General features: G+C 45.9%; 1 protein-coding gene across 1 annotated transcript; it reads right to left on the minus strand.

Moving 5' to 3' along the window:
* Nucleotides 1-2,699: 2,699 nt before the first annotated feature.
* On the minus strand, nt 2,700-7,735 carry LOC109778309 (uncharacterized). Its single transcript, XM_020336893.2, has 9 exons — nt 7,505-7,735; nt 7,329-7,400; nt 7,153-7,227; nt 5,394-5,486; nt 4,428-4,497; nt 4,242-4,333; nt 3,530-3,571; nt 3,304-3,384; nt 2,700-3,198 (listed from the first exon to the last, which is right to left on the minus strand). The coding sequence occupies exons 1-9, from the start codon at nt 7,601-7,603 to the stop codon at nt 3,118-3,120; spliced, it is 705 nt and encodes a 234-aa protein (XP_020192482.1). The 5' UTR covers nt 7,604-7,735; the 3' UTR covers nt 2,700-3,117.
* Between the last annotated feature and the right edge of the window lie 8,755 nt (nt 7,736-16,490).

Genomic DNA, 16,490 nt, shown 5'->3' on the forward strand with positions numbered 1-16,490 from the left:
ACAGATCTAATAACTTATGTGCCTCGGCCCTGATAACTTTGGCGATGTGGGGAGGTGATGAAGTATTCCCCAGTAACTGTTGTGTGATTAGCATGATAACTCACACACCGCGGATCTAATAACTTATGTGCCTCGATCCTGATAACTTTGGCGATGTGGGGGCGGGGGTGATGAAGTATTCCCCGGTAACTGTTGTGTGATTAGCATGATAACTCACACACTGCGGATCTAATAACTTATGTGCCTCGATCCTCATAACTTTGGCGAGGGGGCAAAATTGTTAAAACATACCCCCGGTAATTTCGATGTAAATCGCATGGTAATTTAATTGACGTAGTCATAAGAAACTACATACAAATACCACGGTTACTTTGACTCGGGAGATTTTTTTATTTTATTTTGTGTAATCATGCGATGATGAGGATTCGTAAGAAATAATCTTAGATCGAGGAAAAAACAATGTTCAATCAATTCTGAAAACAATGCTTCAGCTTGTACTTGATTTGGGAGGAGTTGAGTAGATTGGGAGTGTCCACCGGCCGTCCTCTCCTGGACCAAAATTTTGAAGATTGCCAAGATGCACCATCTCACAACATAGTTACTATGTGTAATAGTAACCAATAAGGTTATTTTGTAGTTATCGGACTAGATGTATTATAGTTACCAACCTGGTTACTATGCAGTTATCGGGCTAGATGTAATATAGTTATCAACATGGTTAATTTTTATAGTTATCGGGCTACATGTGGGATAATACACCCTTCAATAACTTATGCATAAATAGCATGATAATTTTACACACCATAAACCTGATAACTCATGCACAAACACGGTGATAACTTTGACCCAGGATAAAAAGTTGAAGACATCCCCATACACCTTTTGCGTAAATAGCAGATTTTTTACACACCACAACCCTGATAACTGATGCGCAGACACCGTGATAACTTTGACCCGCGAAGGAGCTGTTTAAAAACATCACTGATAACTACCGTGTAAATAGTGTGGTATTGTATGCAACGTATACGTGATAACTTACGCGTAAATACCATGGCAACGTTGGTCCGGGGGTGGTGGGAGTGGAGGAAGTTGTTCGAAAACATACCCCCCCCCCCCCAATAACTCTGTACGCACCGTGGACTTGATAACTCATGTACAAACACCGTGATAACTTTGACCGTGCGGAGGAAGTTGTTTGAAAACATACCCTCGATAACTTATGTGGTCTTTTGTCCACGAGTTATCAGGTTCGTGGCGTATAAATTACCATGCTTTTTACGAAAAAGTTATTGGAGTGTGTTGCAACAATTTTTTTCTCTATGTGAAAAGTTACCGTGATGTTTGTGTATGAGTTATCAGGTTCGGAGCTTATAAATTACCATGCTCTTTACGGAGAAAGTTATGGAAGTGTGTTACAACAATTTTTTCCCTGGGGTTAAATTTTACCTCGGTGTTTGTGCTTGAGTTGTCAGGTATGTGTTGCACATAATTACCAGGTCTATGGTGCAAAAATTATCATGTTATTACGCATAAATTACCGAGGTATGTCAACAACTTTTTTTAGGTTAAAGTTGCCATAATGTACTTTAGAAAAAAAAAGTTACCACTATGTTGTATATACTAACAAAGCAGCTGACTATCTAGAAAAACAAAACAAAAGACAGTACAAAAAAGGAAGAAAAAATCTGTAAAAAGGAAAAGAAAGAAAATGGTTTCACATGGTCGCGTCACGTACATGTATAAATATTATCCAACCTCATTATAGCTGGAATTTAAGCTAGGTCAGCTGGTTACGAACAACTATGGTGAACCATAGGTAGTGGGTTTGAGTCCCACCTCGTACGTCTTTTTTTTTTACTTTTTTTACCACTCTAGGAAAAAACGGGAGAGGGGGGGGGGACGAAGTGGGAGAAGTGGATCAAAGGAGATTGACTCGATCGTGCGGATCGCCAAAAAAATAACGGAAGAGTCGATCGTGCGGAGCGCCAGAAAGAAATAACGAAAGAAGGGGAGGGAAACGAAGCGAGAGAAGTGGATCGAAGGAACTAGTCGTGCAAATCTGTCGCTAACGACCAGTCCAAATATAATACCCCCTCTGTCCCATGATATAAGAGCGTTTTTTACGTGTTAAAAACGCTCTTATATTATGGGACGGAGGGAGTAAGTTTTTGACACCATAATAATACTCCACACACTTATTTTGGATCGGAGGGAATATTATTATTATTTTTGCATGAAAATTTCCGATCTATTCATCAACTGTCAAGGTAGTACAAAGAACACCAGAAATAAAAATATACATTCAGGGTATTACTACGATACTAAATACTCCCTCCGTCACTGAATAAGTGTCTCAACTTTGTAATTTCGTTCCACTTGGGACGGATGGAGTATTATCGGTAATTTCGTCAGACTCAACAACCTGTCTGTCAAACAGACTCAGCAACCTTTCTACCAGATGCACACGCTGTAGCATGTTAAGACCAGACCAAACACACGCAGGTTTGAAGATTAGCATGGAGTATTCATAGATCAAGCAAACAGAACCCCAGAAGCCAGGATTGACCCCTGCTACACAGGGCTCTTTCCACATTTATTTCATGGAGCCCAAGCTTGGAACGCAGTGAAAGAAGGTGTGCACTGCTCCATCAACCAAGATTTAAACCTAGTTGCTTGGTGCGAAGACCGGGAGAAATAAATTCAACCCCAGAAAAGTTGGGCCTATCCTCCTTTTCAGAATATAAATTCATAGCCCAAAACAATTCGCAACCCGCTGGTCTCCTGATAGCATGCGGTAGAACAGATGACGCACATATGTTTGGTCCGTCAGACCCTTAACATCACATGGAAGAATGAAGCCCATTGATGCGGTGTTAGTCACAGAAAAGGTCTCCAAAAATGTTACTGGCTACTACCCAGTTCACTTAGCCACCAAGAGGAATTCAGTGCCTGCTAAAATTCAGCCTAATAAAGTTGGTATAGCGAGGCTGGCGACGCTGATTAGAGTCCACTCCATTTGCCAAAAAGGATGAGTGCTTAGTTTTGTTCGGCACAAGAATAGTGATTTTCCAACAAGAGATCTCCCGTCACCAGCCAGCTTAGTTCGGAAATTTGCAGCTACGGCTCTTGAAGGGAATCCTTGATGAGCTGCTCCGTGAGAGCTTTAGGAAGACCCATTACGCTATCAATTGTACCGACCTGCACAGATTGCTATGTTGAGATGCTGTTTCACTGTTTCATTTGTCTCAGACATGGAAATATATAGTCCAGCCTAGAACGAGAACATGTCAGGATGTGACTCACAATGGCTTCCACGAGAGGTGAAGTCAGTGGATGCTCTACTAGAAGGCCTCCAGCAACGTAGAAGACATTGCCCTCCTCAATCTGAAATACACACAAGTGAAAAGTTTCAGTGGGTGTAACTCGATAATGGAAGGATATGGTTCGAAATTAGCACTTCATTTCTTCATAAACCAGGCAGGAGCACCACAGGACATGCCAAAATTAAAATGCTTGTTTTCGGACTTACCAAGCTCTCAACAACTTCATTGGGTATCTTGTGGAAATAAACCTGCACAGGGACAATTATTCGTTAGGATTCATTTGATATTTTGTGCCAATGAAACGTTAAACATCAGACTCACCAAGAGTTAATTATCTGATGCATGCACCTAAAATCACATAAGGATTCTGAACTAAACCATGTTATGATAAATTAAAGTGCCAAATTAGTCTCAAAACTTTAAGATGGGTTTCTGCTTTATGAAAGAGCACAAGAGCATCTGAACACTAAGGCTGAATTAATGTTAGCCCATCAATTTTTCAGAGAACGCTGATATGCATACGATCTTCTTCGTCCGATTCCTGTACGATGGTGCACACCAAACCATTCACACTTTGAAAAAAATCATGGCAAACCACTGGATTGGTTGTCGTACAGGAATCGGACACAATAGTGTCGTGCGCGCAGAGGTTCCGTTTTTCAGAAGGCCGTGCTCAAGTTAGGGCACTGTTATTTATCAGTTTACTGGGACTGAAAGCTGAACCAGATTTTTAACACAAAGCTAGCATTACACCAGATCATGTTACTTTATAACTGATCTGAATCAAAGACCAAAATTCAATGATTAGGTTGGTCCTTCACAAAATGTCGATAATTTAAAATCAATACTGATGTCTATGTGAACGAACGACTTTGGTACTCTTTTCTCAATGGAACATCAGAAATAATTGGTTATTACTTCAGATTTATCCCATCCTTCCCTTCTAGTACCGGTCTTCACATTTGTAACAAGCACAGATCCAATTGTCGCAGCATGGCTTTGGGAATATCCTGTAACCAGTATGTGGTTAAACGGACAAGTCTACCAAGTGATCTAAAATAATTTGACCTCATGCGCCGACACACAACAGTCGATAAGACAAACCTTGGATGAATTTACGTGCCTCCTCTGGAGTGGTAGGTTTTTCTCGAATAACTCCATCATGAATCACAACCTGCAAACGAAAACAAAATACCAGAACAAGGGGGAGAGTCAAATAAGCACTAAAATGTGTGCACACACATGGTACATGCACAAGCATGCGACACAGAGTATAAACATTCACTATTTTTCAAGAAACTAAGTAAACATTCCACTATGAATATTATCGAGAGTCCATTTTTTGGATGTCATAATGTGCCCTACAAACACTAGTTTATCTGAGCAATTTTAACAAAAGTAAGTACAGTAGTAATGAGCACACAAAAAAAAGCTTCTAGTCAATGATCCAAACATACTTGTAATTATAATTATCTATCTTTCATACCCAAAGACCCAAACATGATTAAAACACATATAAAAATGACTGAGATATGGATATGGTCCAAGCAAATACCCAATTTATGCCTCTTGGCTTGGACCCAGATATTATGCGGACTCCTTTGGCCTAACTGCTATCCTAGTGTGTATGATATATGGATTATCTAGGGAGTAACTTATGCAGACACCAATTTATGCTTATTGATATGAATTATTGTCTGAGCACCCTCTCAACATTCAACATGCAATGTTGGGATACAACAGACATATTGCATATATGTCTAGGTCCTAAACTAAACGGTGATCAAGAAAATATCTACTTTTACAGAGATTGGGCCATATTTCCAGAAACACTAGAACCAAAACTGGTAAGGCAATAAATCTTGAAATACAGCGGTGACATAATCATGTAACTACTGTCAAATGATAATAACAGTTTCCAGGATCACTCCATCCAGATTCTAGAAAATCACAGTGTAAAGTGACTAATATTCTGCTATATCCAGATCACCACATGAAACTAACATCGTAATTATAAGCAAAAATCACTCCACAAAAAGCTTGTTAGAGGGGATGTTGTAAGATACATACTTGGTCAGCAGTGATCAACAAGGTAGTCTCTTGAGAGTCAACAATCTCTTTCATCATCCCATTGTTCCGCATCTTATCCAATATTGCATCTGCCTACAAATATAGTAGCAAACTTAAAAACCAAAGCAGGACTGCGTTGCCGGACTCGGCGGCTGGCCACGCGGAGAAGAGCGGGATGGGATGCTCCAGGCGAAAGCCTATTGTCGACCTTGTCGGCAACAATGATGGCGACGCCTTTTGGCGCCGCTTCCCTTCATGAAGGCGTCATTGGGGAGCTCCTATTCTCACTCTTTCTGTGCTCCGGGTGAAAGCCTATGATCCTTCTCTGGATCAGGCGACGATGGCATCTTTGATGGCGTTTTCCCCCTTGGGGGCGTTGTTTTGGAGTCACGGATCCGCGGTTGGCTGCCTAATGTCTGGGATGAAGCGGTTGTTGGGTGATGGGGTTGTTTGGTGGTGGCGGTGGAAGTGAGCTATGGTAGCGACCGGCGCCTTGGTCGTTCTGAGGGTGGACCTTTCTCTTGGGGGCTCGTGGCGGCGGTGAGGTCTCGGGTTTCGGTGCCCTTCGACGGCGCATGAGGTTTTGTTGCCTTGTTGTGCTTTGGATCCCTCTATTTGTGATGGTGGCCATGGTGTGGCCTAGAGGAGGTGCAGGGCTGTCTCGGCGGATCAGTGCCCTTCGGCACGGTCTATGACTCTCTTTGTCGTGACGTGCCTAGGCAGTGGGAGGCCCTTCGATGGTGGCTGCGACTCTCCTAGCTCTTCAAGGTGCTGAGTGATCGCAAAGCAGCTGGTGACTTCTTCTCTACGTCTTCTCGGTGGCGGATCTCCTTTCGACTGATCCAACAAAGCTAGCTCCTGCTCTTCTCGGTCTGCCTAGGTGCTCAGTTCTTGATGTTGGCTGTGTGTCTCACTCACTTCTGGTTCTTCCTCTTGTGTCTCTGTTGTTCCCTGTAACTCTCTGGTGTGTGTTGTGTGCAATCTGTTGCACCTGTTGTGTTGTATCCTACTCTTATCTATAATGAAAATGGTTCAGGCCGGCGTAAGCCCGCCGTAGCACCGTCAAAAAAAAAAAAACCAAAGCAAAATCAGAACTACAACTGGCACATTTTGACAATCTCTTATTTTTCTGCTGACAAGAAATATACAAATGAGGTCCTTTATTCCAAGAAAATAGCATTAATCCCTTTAAAAGGGTAGTACTCCCTCTGTCCCCAAATACATGGCATATAAATCCAGTGAAAAGGTCAATTCTTTCTGAGTTTGACCAAATATATAGAACAAAATATCGACAACTGCAATATTGAATAAATAGATTATGAAAACATATCTAATGGTGGATATATTTATAATGATTTGATATTGTTTATCTTAATATATTTGTATATATACTTGGTCAAACTTAGAAATCATTGACTTTTTGACTGAATTTATATGCCATCTATTTGGGGGCAGAGGCAGTAACTTATATAGTACTACCAAAGACCATTGTCTTGACACAAACACACACACACATACAAAGAAAAGACAAACCTATAATGTGCCAGCTTGCTAAATATTCATTCTATAACCATAAATAATAAACTCACTCACTCCCGCAAAGCAAACTCCACTCCTAGCAGAGAAATAAATTGATTTTGCTCTCTTAAGAAAATACTTATGTGGCCCTTACCCTAATACCTAAACCAAACAGCTAGAACAAATCTACAAGGATAGCAGAACCTAGTTCTTGAATAAAATAAAAGGGAAAGGAAATTACTTTCGCGTGAGCCAAGGCGACCACCAGCTCCTCTGGCTTCTCCTTTCTGATCTCCTTCTCGTCAATGTCCGCGCTCTAAAACCCAAGCGGAGAAAAATAAGAAAAGAAAGAGGACAAATCACAAGCAAACTGCTAGAGTTCACCATCCCCATAAGACGAGGGGGGGAGTCACCTACAAGTAATTTGAATTGGTACCCCATCTCGGCCAGAATCTGGCGGCGCGACGCCGACGAGGAGCCGAGAATCAGCTGCATCGCCAACCAAAGCAAACGCACAAGCGCAATCCAGGTTAGAGAAACGAGATTGGGGGTCTTTGGGGGGCCTGGAAAAAATCACTGGGTGCTTTGCTTACTCTGAGAGCAGAAGAGGCGGCCATTGTGTTTTCCTCCCTCTCTCTCCGATACGAAGGAAAGAGGAGGAGCAGATCTTCCGTCTTTCTTGCCTTTATCATCAGCAGCGTGTGCGATTTGTGTGCGCTTTATGATTCGTGCAGCTCTGTTTATTATCGTGGGGAAAGGGATTCAAGCAGGGGACGCTCGCTGCGTCCAATAGGAGAGTGACGCACAGGGCGCTTCGTGCTGACCCAGCCCATGTAGCAGCGGGCACTGTAGCGGTTCGATCTGCTGCATCGTTCGGTATTGTAACGCGGTTTTTTAGTCGTTTTTTTTTTTCAGTTTCGGACATATTTTGAAAAAATGAAATATTTTTTGAAAACATGAATTTTTAAAAAAATTATAGATATTTTTAAAAGCTGACATTTTCTAAAACAGGAACGCGAACATTTTCAAAATTACAAAAAAATGAGAACGCAAACATTTTTTTGAAAGTCATGATGCCATCTCTTATTCAATAAAGTCAGCCGCAGTTTCCCTTGGAGAAAAGTGCACACTTCCAGCTTCCATGAAAAGAAATCCTATTCCATGTTTTTCTTCTGAACTCTTGGGGCTAGTTAAACCTATAGACATGTGAACTTAATCTAGTTCAACTTTCGATGCTACTTTTTCTTGAGATGTTTACGGTATCTTGGATTCAAAGGTTTTTCATATGAACTTTGGAGAAGTGGGCGTTACTGCTTTCCTCCTCCCCAAGAAAAGTCCCCTTCCTCCTCCCGTCGGCGCCGCCGCGGATCCGCCCCGCCTCCAATGGCCTTTGGCCTGTGGAGGTGCGGAGAATCTCGGCCCCCCGCCGGCGGGAGGGGACCCGTTCTCGTTTTTGCTAGGTTGAACGTCTTGGTTGGGGTTGTGTGGCGGCGGCGGTGTCCCTCGGTAGCAATAATGTCTCCGACGTTCTATCCCCGTCCCGATGGTGTGAATAGCGTTGTCGGAGGATGTGTGGAGGTGTGTCTCCGTCGGATTTCATGGGATTCGGTCGGTGCTGGTCTTCGGTGGATCTATTTGGATCCAGTTTTTGTTCGCCTTCGTTTGTGTGATTCCAGGTTTGATCTTTCCGATCTACAACTCTCTTCATCGGCGATGGTTGCTACTCTGGTGTGCTGGTCCTTTGGGGCCTTAGCACGACGACTTCCCGACTGTCTACTACAACAAGGTTTGCCCGGCTCCGATGCTGGAGGGGCGATGACGGCGGCGCGCCTTTGGCTCGCTCCAGTGCTTGTAGTCGTTGCTAGGTGGTCCATAGACCTGGTTGTAATTTTTATTACCTCTTGCGTTCTCTGTACTACCATGATTGATGAATAGGTTGGAAATTTCTCTCGCAAAAAAACTTTGGAGAAGTGGATCCTTAAGAATTTGTTGATGTATTGGTTATTTGACTGTACTGTATTTCATAAAAAAATAGCATCCACTCAAATCTCTTGAAAATAATCTTTCTTTGTGATTCAACCGTGCAAATTAAAACTCATAGGACTCAAATAGACATGGCAATTCAATCTTGTATTTTATATGCATTTTAAGAATCCTCCAATCAAAGAAGCCATCGTTTATAGAGATATCCATGTAGGGTGTTGTTGGGGATGTTCCCTAGCACCAAGACCCGGCTAATGTCTTAACCCGGCCAGAGAGCCAAGAGGCTCCATGGGCCAGAGCCTTTGTCGGGTCATGGAGGAAACAAGAAGGCCCAAGGACTGACAAGATATTCGCCAGGAGGCCGGCTCATGAAGAGGCCTGGTGGGCCGGCTTACGAAGAAGACTCAGATGAAAGATTCCTCAACTTGGGAGGAAAGATGAATATAGAGTTAGACTAGGATCCGTGTTGAGAGTACGACGCGAAATGTCATGTAAATCTAGGGACTCGGCCTATTATATAAAGGGGAGTTCCTAGGAACGAAAAGACTAAGTTGCAATCTCACGAGAGCTAGGTTAGTGAATTCGCATCCTTGTAATCGAGATCTCCAGCAATATCAATCAAGCAGGAAGTAGGTCTTTACCTCCACAATGAGGGGCCGAACCTGGGTAAACTTGTGTCCTTCGTTCCCGACCAACCCCGTTCAAGCAACCACCTAGTTGCGATGGCCTCCAGACTTAGTCCTTTCACGAGGACATCTGTCGTGACAAAACCACGACAGTTGGCGCCCACCGTGGGGCCTGCGCATGGTGGTGTTGAGCTCTTGAAGGGCGCTCTCCCAGGGATTGAGGGATATGTGATCGGTCGAATGACAAAGAGTCACCGAGGCAAGCTCTACATTAACGACTCGGGCTGGGGCCCCGAGGCCGACTCAATCGAGTACATGTGCCGGGTCCCCTTCGGCAAGATCCATGTCTTCATCGGCGTAATCGGTGACTCTGGTCCCGAGCCGGACATCCGCTCCGACATCGTCGAGCCGGCTCATCGCGCTAGATCCGGCCAGCCGCAAGTCGGCCGGACTAGCACCTTCGTCGTCTTCATCCATGGGGTCGACCTTTCGGGCTGTTCCGCGTCCTGCGGAGACACGCTGTCAATTCGGACGGAGAATCCTCGGTTGGGGACATCGAGTCAATCCTTCCGCTCTTCGATGACAGGCTCAGGGCTACTCCGACGACGAGATTGATCCAGAGTTTCCCGAGCCGCCTCGCCACGCGATTGTCTATATGGCAGGCAATGAAAACACTGTAGGGACCACGGCGGCCTAGAACTCCATGCGGTTGGTCCTGTAACAGGGATTGGTACCTCGGCAAACACCGGCTCAAGCCTTGGCAAGACTGATACTGTTGGGGAACGTAGTAATTTCAAAAAAATTCCTACGCACACGCAAGATCATGGTGATGCATAGCAACGAGAGGGGAGAATGTTGTCCACGTACCCTCGTAGACCGAAAGCGGAAGCGTTAGCACAACGCGGTTGATGTAGTCATACGTCTTCACGATCCGACCGATCAAGTACCGAACGCACGACACCTCCGAGTTCAGCACACGTTCAGCCCGATGACGTCCCTCGAACTCTGATCCAGCCGAGTGTTGATGGAGAGTTTCGTCAGCACGACGGCGTGGTGACGATGATGATGTTCTACCGACGCAGGGCTTCGCCTAAGCACCGCTACAGTATTACCGAGGTGGACTATGGTGGAGGGGGGCACCGCACACGGCTAAAAGATCAAACGATCAATTGTTGTGTCTAGGGTGCCCCTGCCCCCGTATATAAAGGAGCAAGGGGGGAGGTGCGGCCGGCCAGGAGGAGGCGCGCCAGGAGGAGTCCTACTCCCACCGGGAGTAGGACTCCCTCCCTTCCTTGTTGGACTAGGAGAGGAGAGGGAAGGAGAGAGGGGGAAAGGAAAGGGGGGCGCCGCCCCCTCCTTGTCCAATTCAGACTTGGGGGGAGGGGCGCGCGGCTGCCCCTTGGCCACCTCTCCTCTTCCACCAATTGTGCCCATGAGGCCCAATAGCCTCCGGGGGGTTCCGGTAACCCCCTGGTACTCCGGTATATATCCGATAACCCCCGGAACCATTCCGGTGTCCGAATATAGTCATCCAATATATCAATCTTCATGTCTCGACCATTTCGAGACTCCTCGTCATGTCCGTGATCACATCCGGGACTCCGAACAACCTTCGGTACATCAAAACATATAAACTCATAATATAACTATCATCGAAACGTTAAGCGTGCGGACCCTACGGGTTCGAGAACTATGTAGACATGACCGAGACACATCTCCGGTCAATAACCAATAGCGGAACCTGGATGCTCATATTGGCTCCCACATATTCTACGAAGATCTTTATCGGTCAGACCACATAACAACATACGTTGTTCCCTTTGTCATCGGTATGTTACTTGCCCGAGATTCGATCATCGGTATCTCAATACCTAGTTCAATCTCGTTACCGGCAAGTCTCTTTACTCGTTCCGTAATACATCATCCCACAACTAACTCATTAGTTGCAATGCTTGCAAGGCTTAAGTGATGTGCATTACCGAGAGGGCCCAGAGATACCTCTCCGACAATCAGAGTGACAAATCCTAATCTCGAAATACGCCAACCCAATAAGTACCTTTGGAGACACCTGTAGAGCACCTTCATAATCACCTAGTTACGTTGTGACGTTTGGTAGCACACAAAGTGTTCCTCCGGTAAACGGGAGTTGCATAATCTCATAGTCATAGGAACATGTATAAGTCATGAAGAAAGCAATAGCAACATACTAAACGATCGACTGCTAAGCTAACGGAATGGGTCAAGTCAATCACATCATTCTCCTAATGATGTGATCCCGTTAAAAAAATGACAACTCATGTCTATGGCTAGGAAACATAACCATCTTTGATCAACGAGCTAGTCAAGTAGAGGCATACTAGTGACACTCTGTTTGTCTATGTATTCACACATGTATCATGTTTCCGGTTAATACAATTCTAGCATGAATAATAAACATTTATCATGATATAAGGAAATAAATAATAACTTTATTATTGCCTCTAGGGCATATTTCCTTCAGATGCCGCTTTGGGCATTTGTTGGGAACGTAGTAATTTCAAAAAAATTCCTACGCACACACAAGATCATGGTGATGCATAGCAACGAGAGGGGAGAGTGTTGTCCATGTACCCTTGTAGACCGAAAGCGGAAGCGTTATGACAACGCAGTTGATGTAGTCGTACGTCTTCACGATCGACCGCTCCTAGCACCGAAGGTACGGCACCTCCGCGGACTGCACATGTTCAACTCGATGACGTCCCACGAACTCACGATCCAGTAGAGCTTCGAGGGAGAGTTTTGCCAGTACGATGGCATGGTGATGGTGATGATGTTGCTACCGACGCAGGGCTTCGCCTAAGCACTGCTACGATATGACCGAGGTGGAATATGGTGGAGGGGGGCACCGCACACGGCTTGGAACAATCAACTTGTGTGTCATAGGGTGCCCCCCGCCCCCGTATATAAAGGAGCAAAGGGGAGGCCGGACGGCCTTGGTGCGCCCCAAGGAGAGGAGGAATCCTCCTCCTAGTAGGAGTAGGACTCATCCTTTCCTAGTCCTACTAGGAAGGGGGAAGGGGGAAGGAAAGAGAGGGAGAGGGAGAGGGAAAGAGGGGCCGCGCCCCCCTCCCCTAGTCCAATTCGGACTCCCCATGGGAGGGGGCGCGCCACCTCCTGGGCTGCTGCCTTCTTTCTCCCCTAAAGCCCACTAAGGCCCAATACTTACCGGGGGGGGGGGGGTTCCGGTAACCCCTTCGGCACTCCGGTTTTCTCCGAAATCACTCGGAACACTTCCGGTGTCCGAATATAGCCGTCCAATATATCAATCTTTATGTCTCGACCATTTCGAGACTCCTCGTCATGTCCGTGATCACATCCGGGACTCCGAACTATCTTCGGTACATCAAAACACATAAACTCATAATACCGATCGTCATTGAACGTTAAGCGTGCGGACCCTACGGGTTCGAGAACTATGTAGACATGACCGAGACATGCCTCCGGCCAATAACCAATAGAGGAACCTGGATGCTCATATTGGTTCCTACATATTCTACGAAGATCTTTATCGGTCAAACCGCATAACTACATACGTTGTTCCCTTTGTCATCGGTATGTTACTTGCCCGAGATTCGATCGTCGGTATCTCAATACCTAGCTCAATCTCATTACCAGCAAGTCTCTTTACTCATTCATAATGCATCATCCCGCAACTAACTCATTAGTCACATTGCTTGCAAGGCTTGTAGTGATGTGCATTACCGAGAGGTCCCAGAGATACCTCTCCGACAATCGGAGTGACAAATCCTAGTCTCGATCTATGCCAACTCAACAAGTACCATCAGAGACACCAGTAGAGCACCTTTATAATCACCCAGTTACGTTGTGACGTTTGGTAGCACACAAAGTGTTCCTCCGGTAATTGGGAGTTGCATAATCTTATATTTATAGGAACATGTATAAGTCATGGAGAAAGCAACAACAGTAAACTAAAACGATCAAGTGGTAAGCTAACGGAATGGGTCAATTCAATCACATCATTCTCCTAATGATGTGATCCCGTTGTCGGTGTCCAAACCGGTGGATCTCGGGTAGGGGGTCCCGAACTATGCGTCTAGGATCGATGGTAACAGGATACGGGGGACACGATGTTTACCCAGGTTTGGGCCCTCTCTATGGAGGTAATACCCTACTTCCTGCTTGATTGATCTTGATGAATATGAGTATTACAAGAGTTGATCTACCATGAGATCGTAATGGCTAAACCCTAGAAGTCTAGCTTATATGACTATGGTAATGAATGTGTCCTTTCCGGACTAACCCCTCCGGTTTATATAGACACCGGGGGAATCTAGGGTTTACATAGAGTCGGTTACATAAGAAGGAATCTTCATAATTGGTCGCCAAGCTTGCCTTCCACGCCAAGTAGAGTCCAATCCGGACACGGGTACAGTCTTCGGCCTTCATGTCTTCACAGCCCATCAGTCCGGCCCAATGGATAATAGGCTGGACGCCCGAGGACCCCTTAGTCCAGGACTCCCTCAGTAGCCCCTGAACCTGACTTCAATGACGAGGAGTCCAGCGCGCAGATTGTCTTCGGCATTGCAAGGCGGGTTCCCCTTTTTCCGAACTCCAAGATAGTCTTCAGATGTATTGATTGTATCCGGACTTGTGTACACAACTGCAGAGGATATAATATTTTTACGAGTTTAATCCCTCGACAACTTTTGGGTAATGTGACATCACGCCTACTTCGGCCATTATTTGCGAACCGCTTTAGCTGGCCCATCGCCCCACGTCTCAAGATGCGGTTTTATTGGCATGTCTTATCCAAGCGGAGATTGTGCCTCCCTTTTTTAAGGGATTCCTGTCAACCCGGACGTGGGTAACCCAACCGTCGCTTGGGTACAACTCCTTGGAAACAAGCAAGTTTTCGAGGCCTGAAAGGAGACATTTGATATTCGCAGCCTTTATATACAGGGGTACAGACCCGTCTTTTTCTTCCACGCTTGCTTCTCCCTCAACCCCCGATATCCCGAGTTCTACCACCCGGGTCTCGATTGCTACAAGCCCCAATTATGTCCAGATCCAGCCGTCAAGGCCGGTGGGTAGCTTCTTCCGTCACGGAGGGAGATATTGCAAAGCTTCGGGCGGCGAGGTATTTGACCGCGGAAATCCATCATCGGCTTCCCGCCGAGGGGCAGGTTATTCCCACCCCCAGATCCGGCGAGAGGGTCGTGTTCGTGTCCCACTTCCTTCGCGGGTTAGGGTTTGCACTTAACCCCTTCGTCCGGGTGCTCATGTTCTATTACGGGCTAGATTTCCATGATCTGGCCCCGGACTCTATTCTTCTTATTTCGACGTTCATCGTCACGTGCGAAGCCTTCCTCCGGACTCCCCCGCACTTCGGCTTGTGGCTCAAGACCTTCAATGTGAAGCCGCAAGTGATAGAGGGGGAGCAGGCCGAGTGCGGTGGTGCTTCAATGAGCAAGCTTGCTAGCGCCGTTTGGCTGAAAGGATCCTTCGCCAAATCTTCCGATCTGTGGCAGCAGGGGTGGTTCTATATCACCGAGCCCCATGGCTCTAAGTGGGCAACCGCGCCTATATTTCGATCCGGCCCCCCAACTCAACTTGCATCGTAGATTAATAAGGGGTTGGATTGGGGATCAACGGACGAGGTGCGAACTCTGCAAAGTCGCATCCGAAGCCTCATTGAGAAGGACATCGATATAGCCAACGTCGTTCAAGTAATGTTAGTTCGTCGGACCCTGCCGTGCCAGCGACGACCTCTCCGCCTGTGGGAGTTTAATCCGGAAGGGCCGCAGACGCTTCAACACTTCTTCGGCACTACACACGAAGGAATGTGGAGATCATTCTTCGGGAAACGAAGGCAATGGCCAGACACCATCGAAGATGTCCGCCTAGACTGTAACCATCCGGATACCCCGATAAGTACCCGTTTGCCGAATACCTTATAATTAGACACCCAGTGGCAAGATACCGACAGTATCCTCCTTTTCCAGGGCTGGATAAAGAAGGTGGAGCGGATTAGGTGTCCGGCTCCCCTTTTCGAAGACTCAGCTACTCCTGTGCTAACAAGGATGCTGGCCTCGGCACCGTACCAGGCACCAGCAGGGGAGGGTGAGAAGACCCAAGATGACCTTGGTTCTGGAGGTAAGTCGGACACTGAGTCCGGAGAAATCGACCTTTCCTCGCCCGAAGACATAGGCGGAAAAGGACCCAGTATCCCTTCTCCAAGCAGGAGGAAAAGGGCCGCCTGATAACCCACAAGTATAAGGGATCAATTGTAGCCTCTTTCGATAAGTAAGAGTGTCAAACCCAACGAGGAGCTAAAGGTAGAACAAATATTCCCTCAAGTTCTATCGACCACCGATACAACTCTACGCACGCTTGACGTTTGCTTTACCTAGAACAAGTATAAAACTAGAAGTACTTTGTAGGTGTTTTTGGATAGGTTTGCAAGATAATAAAGAGCGCGTAAATAAAAAGTAGGGGCTGTTTAGATAAAGACACAACTAAATTAGTTTTAGTAGAGAGCTTTTTGTCACGAGAAAGTTATTTGTCCCTAGGCAATCGATAACTAGACCGGTAATCATTATTGCAATTTTATTTGAGGGAGAGGCATAAGCTAACATACTTTCTCTACTTGGATCATATGCACTTATGATTGGAACTCTAGCAAGCATCCGCAACTACTAAAGATCATTAAGGTAAAACCCAACCATAGCATTAAAGCATCAAGTCCTCTTTATCCCATACGCAACAACCCCCTTACTCGGGTTTGTGTTTCAGTCACTCATGCAACCCACTATAAGCGAATCATGAACGTATTGCAACACCCTACAGCGGGGATCCCTCACGCTTGCGCGACACGGAGAGCACCATAGGACAGCACCAATAATAAAACATGCAACTCAAACCAATCACGATCATCAAATAACCCATAGGACAAAACGGATCTACTCAAACA

The sequence above is a fragment of the Aegilops tauschii genome, chromosome 4 (assembly GCF_002575655.3).
Source record: "Aegilops tauschii subsp. strangulata cultivar AL8/78 chromosome 4, Aet v6.0, whole genome shotgun sequence".
Lineage (NCBI taxonomy): Eukaryota > Viridiplantae > Streptophyta > Magnoliopsida > Poales > Poaceae > Aegilops > Aegilops tauschii.